At 43.0% G+C, this 6,791-nt stretch overlaps 1 protein-coding gene across 1 annotated transcript; it reads right to left on the bottom strand.

The window, feature by feature from the left end:
• Positions 1-909: 909 nt before the first annotated feature.
• Positions 910-2,142, bottom strand: LOC133192452 (putative inhibitor of apoptosis). The gene is made up of 2 exons (XM_061328458.1): positions 1,746-2,142; positions 910-1,358 (listed from the first exon to the last, which is right to left on the bottom strand). Exons 1-2 carry the CDS (start codon positions 2,140-2,142, stop codon positions 910-912), a joined length of 846 nt encoding a protein of 281 aa, XP_061184442.1.
• Between the last annotated feature and the right edge of the window lie 4,649 nt (positions 2,143-6,791).

Below are 6,791 nucleotides of genomic sequence, written 5' to 3'. Positions count from 1 at the left end.
GTAGATTTTGGAACAATATCGACATTTATATCTCATTCCTTTAGGAAGTGTAGGTGTAGAGGCGGTCAGAGGTTGAAAGCGTGCTATTTTAGGAGTGTGAATGGGTACTTTAATTCTAGGAGAGGGAATTCCCACATTGACTCGAGGAAACACTTCTAAATCGGTAGCTCTTTGACTGCCTATGGGCCCCATAGGACGATCCATTCTCATTTCAGCTTGTTTCTTTAATAACTCCCCAATAGTTTTTTGTCTTTGTTCCTTATAATACTGATTGATTTCGTTTTTCAGACTTTCGGGCATGGCTTTTCGTTGAGCTGGAGTCTTGGGAGTCGTTTTTTTTTTCTTTCTACCACCAGGGGCTTTTCTTTGAGTAGGTTTTCTCTTTTGAGGTTTTCTCTTAGGAGGTTTTCTCTTCTTTCTGGTCTTTTGAGCTGCTCCTCCTACTCGCACCATCCAATCGGGAAACACTCTTTGTTTCTTATTATCGACTCTGACTACCACACTTTTCAAACGACGGACACGTCGTTTCTTAGGTGCATTCCATTTAAATAAATGACGAATGATGACTCCGCCTAGAAATCCGGCTCCTCCGCGTTTTAAAATGGCATTTTTTCTGTCTTGATCACTCGCCGACTTATCGGCTATGATACTTAAATCTTGACGATGATTATTAATAAACTTTTGAGTCTGTTTATTGATGGGTAAGACCCCACGTATCAAATTTCGAGCTCCCATAGCAAACCAATTCAATAAGGCTTTACGCCCTAATTCGATTAAATGGGCTCGCTTGGCAGGATCTCGTTCCCGCTGTAAACGTCGTAACGTTTTCACTAATTTACTCTTGGCCGAGAGAGGTCGATCCATGACGACTGTATAATGATGAATGACAAGTGTAATGTTGGTACATTTTTATTTATACTCTTGTGGCATGTGTACAGTCAACCATTCAAACAATCGACTTCTCAATCTGTATTCGTCTGGGGTCTGTGGATTCAAGTCAACCAGGAGATACCCGTGAGGAACACTGGTGGCTTCTTGATAGGCCGACATCAAATGTGGTAAGGCTAACTGTCGACTCAAGACACTGATTTGAGATTTGTCTCTGGGATTTTTAAACAACACTAAATAATGAGCATTCAAACTAATGGTGCGATGCTGTGGTGCCCGATCAAATAAGTTCTGAGTGATGTAAATCACACTGGTATTCCGATGATGCGCTTTACGGGTAAACCAATCCACGATCGATTCGATGGCTTTTCCTCCCATCATGTCGTCAAAAATGAGTAAGTGAGGAATAGTTAAATTGGCCACTAATTTCTCATCGTCTTCTGGAATATTTCGAATGAAGGAGACCCGATCTGTTAAAGAAGTGTAAGCAGGTTGCCATTCCCGATAACACCAGACAATTTTTTGTGGCATGGGGGTAATCCAATGTAAATTTTTCACCAATTTCTTGACAAATTCCGTTTTTCCCGATTTAGAAGGTCCTGCTACCACCATGGTAAATTCGTGTTTCAATTGAAAAGACGGGAGTGTCTCCTCAGGTTGCATGATGACAAATGAAGAGAAAAATAGGGTTTCAATCCTTTTTATTCATAGTCAACACAGAAATATACGCTGGGTTCTCTTCACATCGGCTCGACAGATGGGGCAATACCGGAAGGTGGGAGCACATAATGAACAGCAACATACGTGTCCGCAAGGGAGTAAAGCCATTTGTAATTCTCTCTCTAAACAAATGTGACATTTTCCTGTGGCCTGGATCTCTGTAGAGGTTTGGTCTAGTAGAGGTTTGATTTCAGGTGAAGGTTTGTATCCCGCCCGGAGTAAATGGTTAATGAATACATTCATCACCCACTCACGTCCTTCATAGGTATTGATGTAGGGACAATTAGGGTTCCAATAAGCATGTTCTACATAAGGATCGTCTGTAGGTTCCCAGAGGTTTAAAGTCATACCACAATGAAAACAGATGGTCTTATCACTCACTCCTCTGTAATAAAATCCGGCTTTGGCTAGGTCGGGTATTAATCCTTTTAAAGAATCGGGCCATCGATCATCAAAGGTAGCTTCTCTCTTTAAGAGCAGAGCATATTTAGGGTAAACAGGAAGGTAGTCTGGCTCCTTATCAACACCAGCCATGACTGAAGTGTTATATTATTTTCCCCCCCTTTTTATAACCCCTCATTTTTGGGGGTTTTCCCCATAAAATAACAACAACACTTAAAATACAGTTTTTTTTTGTTTTGTTTTTTTTAATAACCATAAGGTAAAGTGTTATAATCTTCCATCAATTGTCTCTTATCATAGACAATTCTATATTGTTTTTCTAAAGGTATTGTCTTGACTTCATGTTGACGAGTCCTCTGTATTTTGTAGGGATACGAGACTTGGATTTCGTCAATTTCTTTCTGGAGCATTTTTTCTAAAGTCTCTGGTGACACGATCTGAGAGGCCCGATAATTGAAAGTCAATCCTTTGACTTTACACATGGATTTTCCCTTGGCTGTGAGGTAAGCATAATTTTTGGGGCCTCCTGACATGAATTTGATAATGTGGTCCCCGTCTAATTCGTCGGTCCATTCTGCTAAACTGTTGCCAAGGGTAGGATTAAATTGTCCCTCCTTATGTTGGTATATGATACTGTCCGTGTCGAAATAAAGGACCCGATCTCCCAAAGGTTGTAAAGTCTCGTAGAGGTGTAATCGGGCATGGGCGGTAGTGAAACAGGCCAGTACCACGTTTCCGAAGGGACACTCTTCCACGAATTCCTGTTTCTCTTGATAATTGACCAGCATCATGTCCGATTCGGCCTGCTCTTTATTTTCTAAGAGTTCTATCCCTTTGATGTCAATGGTCGAATCTTGTAAGAGTTGCTGTAGTTCCTCTTCTTCGGTCAAGTATCGAGTTTTAGGTAATAACAGGCGTTGAGCGAATTTTCCCCACAAGCAATTTAAAAAGAGTTTGGCTATCGTTCTTAGCACCGGATTTTTTTCTATACTTAACAGGTCCATCCTGATCCCTTCTCTGTCTAAGACTTTACGAATGTAATCTAGTTTCTGTTCCTCCGTCTGACAATCAGGTGGGAATCCAGAAGCTTCCTGTTTGATCTTTAAGAAGGTATCGATGTAAGATCTGAATAAATCTCGACTGCTTTGTGAAAAATGCCAAACTTCGTAAATCCGCTCTAAGGTATATCCCATGTCCAGGGCTTTATGTAATTCTGTAGTCACCCAGGTACCCGTAAGACTGCGTTCCTGGTCTGCGTGTTGACATCGATGTTTAGAGGTAGAGTCCTGTCGTTCCGCACACGTTCGACATAAGGGAAATAATAACTTGCCTCCCGTGCGATAAGGTAAAACGGGGTGATAGAGGCCTTGGGGTGGTAGGACCCGACAGTGAATGAGGCCGAAATAAGTTCTCACGTCCTGGAATTGGTCTGTTATGATCTGAGGATGGCCTAGGGGGAAAAGTTTGTGTTTTAATACGTAAGGGTATAAGGAACAGACGTCCACGTATCTCATGTCCCCCTCCTCACAATATAATTTAGTGGCATTAGTCCGACCTCCGTACAGGGCGTCTCGGGGGTTCAAAGGATCTGGAATGTCCAGGTCTCGTACATAATTCTGTAGAGTTACCTCTCTTTGTACCTGTTGATCGAATTCGTGCTCCCAGATGCTACGGAGGGAGTACCCCATTTCCTCTAAAACAGAACTCCGTCTTAAAGTTTCCTCGTGTAATTGTTCATAGGTAAATTGGGTCCGGTGAGGATGACTTTCGGTCTGTAAATTCGGATAGCAGGTGGGGCATCCGTGCCAATAGCATCCGTAAAATTCGTAGACGGTGCGAGTGGCTTCCTGGTATCCGTCGACGGTATAACTTCCGATCTTGACTTCTCCCCCGTTTCTAGCATGTTGGATGTGAGATCCGGTCTGGTGACTCATCCAGCTTAACCACCGACAGGCTTTGGCGGAATATCGACGCGCAGGCTGATACCCCAGGTTGGGAATGATGGCAATGGTCTCTTTGGGCATGAATCCTCGACGGTAAGCTAAATTGGCCGCACTGGCAAAAGTGATGGATTCCTGGAAGGGGTCTACATGGACCAAGCTCTTGAGGGTGGCTCTAAACTGAGCACAGCATCGTCGTAAAATATCGACGTCTGAAATACAATAGTCTAAAAATTCCTTCTGGAAGTCAAACACTTTTCCGGCTTGTTGTTCGTACCATTGATAAAAAGCCTGTCGTCCACTAATAGACATGTCGTCCGGATTGTAGTAAGCTGCCGGTGGATAAGGCCCCACGTAATTCTGGTTGTGTTCCGTATTAAAAAAGTGTGGAAAATATCCTTTCTTCAGTTCGGTGAATCCGAAAGCAGAGGGCATCTTGGACAGGGCAAAAGGTAAAAAATTATAGGAATCGATGAATTTCAGTCCACAGATTTGCATGGATAAGATTTTACTGCCGTTCATGATGACGGTAGGTTTCAGGCAGGCGGAATGAACCAGGTAATTTAAAATGAACTGTCCGTCGTATCCTTTGAAATTGTGGGCGATGATGATGGCCTCGTCGTGTAATAAAGCGGAATTCTTATTTCCTGTAGTGGGTTGTAATAACCAGTTCATGAACTGCCTTAAGGTCTCTGGCCCTCGGAACACGTGTTGACGGGGTCCCATGTGTCGACAGTGAGGACAGGGATCTTCTATGGGTAAGTGACCGCAATGTTGACATACGCGGTGTGCCACACACAGATTAGGGACGTGGATGCCGGTTTCCTGTGTACATTCGAAATCGAAATACATGTAGATGTAGAACTGTAAGGTCTCTTTGCCCTTCTTTTTCTTTTTCTCGGGCTTGAGTTGAACGTAGCACTGATGATCCGTGTCTACGGTTTTCTTACAGATCTTACATTGTTTCTGTCCTCCGCAATGATGATGAGGGAGTAATTTTTTAGGCATCCATTTCTGACAGTGGTGGCATCGCCCCATTAAACTGCATACCGTGGTGGCCGTATTGTTACTGTGAGGTTGCAGATGATTTTCGTAGCAAGTCCTACTCTGAAAAAATCCCTGGCACTGGCTACATTGAATGTGGCTCCCGTCTGGAGGGCAGGGATTGTTAGTTAAACAAAAGGAACATCGGTGAGGACACTGGGTACGATGCTCTGTGATGTTCCTGTACCCCACGTCGCAATGATCACAATAGTATTGATTGCCCGTCACACCAGGCATAGATATGATGGCATCGTAATGATGATCGTCTAACAGGACATTTAAACAAGTTCCCTCTCCGTAGCCTTTGTAAAGGGGCTCTAAACTGAGTTTAGAGGAGGTGGACTTGAACTGGAATATTTTCAGTCGATAGCATGGGGCTAACACTTGTTGTAATTTTCCCCATTCTTCGGGTCCACAAGGCTGATGGATATTACACCCGGCTTGTTCCATGAGAGCTATAGCTTCGTTTTTCTGGTCTAAATATTTGTAATCACCCTTCCGCATACGTATCCATCGTTTTTCCCATTCAACTAAACTCTCTGAATGTTCCGGTTTTTGACTGTATAACCGGGTGACTACGATGGCTCGAGCTAAACAAAATTTATCCCAAGGATTGTCGATCTGAACGATGGATTGTTTCCTCTTCTTAAAACTCTCCTTATTCACCATCAGATGTTTAGTTTTGTCTCCACCACTCCCTTCTGGATACTTGACCCGAAACATGTCGAATTCCATGGCCCCGTCTCCCAGTTTAAAATCTTTCTTGGATTGTTGAACGGCTTCTATTTTGTCTAAAATGACGTCCTCGTTAAAATGTTTACATTGCGTAAACTCGTACCAAATGTCGGAATCCAGAGAAGGATGGCGTATGTTCAGGCATAGGTAATCGTTAGGATTACACTGCATTTGATATTTGACATTTTGCAGCATGTCTCTAAATAATCGCCGAACAAAGCCTCTGTTTTTCTCCTCTGGAAATTCCTTAAAATTCACACTGTAGACGTCTTCTTTAGCTTTAAATTTTCTGGAATGCTTGGCTTGATTCAGTCTCACTTGATAATATTGAGAAATGGCCTTTGGCTTCTGGGGTGGTGAATGGGCTGGTGAGTGTGGTTCTTCATCCGACACAGTCCTTTGTTGTTGTTCTTGTTGGACTTGGGCTCTCTGCATTCTCTCTAATATTCTCGCATTTCTTTTTCTGAGCGCTAATTCTCTGTGTTTATTGTTGTAAATAATTCTTTCTAACTCTTTCGCCCGTCTTCTCCATCTCATCAGTTGCTGGGCATGTAACAGTTTTTTCATAGCAGAATCCATGTCGACAGCTGATGGAACTGACAACAGAATGAGCTTCAAGTCAGAAACATGCAATACTTATACAGTGTATGACGTCATAATGGCTAGGTTTTTCCAGGTGAGTGCTGAGAACGTGCAGGTAAGAACGCGCTGAGCGCGTGCAGGTTTTTCTAAATCTCATGTCTCACATCTCATATCTCAGGAATTTCCAGATCTCAGAACGTGCTGAGCGCGTGCGGGTTTTTCCAGATCTCTGACCTTGACCTCGGGGGTGCACTGAGTTGACCCCCCCATCCCCCCAGAGGCCCAAAAGTGCACTCAGTTGACCCCCCTAGCTAGGCTGCTTATACTACTTAGGTGGGCAAATTATTATGATTAACAATGCATTAACAAAGTTTGACGAGGATTTTTTCGGGAATACATTTAAGAAATTATGTTGTCAATTTCCATTCCATAGATATTCAGGATGTGTGAGATTCCGGTTAAACCTGTACTAACTAAATG

Source organism: Saccostrea echinata, unplaced genomic scaffold, assembly GCF_033153115.1.
Source record: "Saccostrea echinata isolate AGI-Se365-2 ecotype Australia unplaced genomic scaffold, CSIRO_AGI_Sech_v1 ptg000025l, whole genome shotgun sequence".
Classification (NCBI taxonomy): domain Eukaryota; kingdom Metazoa; phylum Mollusca; class Bivalvia; order Ostreida; family Ostreidae; genus Saccostrea; species Saccostrea echinata.
Note: the sequence above shows the minus strand (reverse complement) of the source record. Positions and strands in the feature narration are given on the sequence as shown.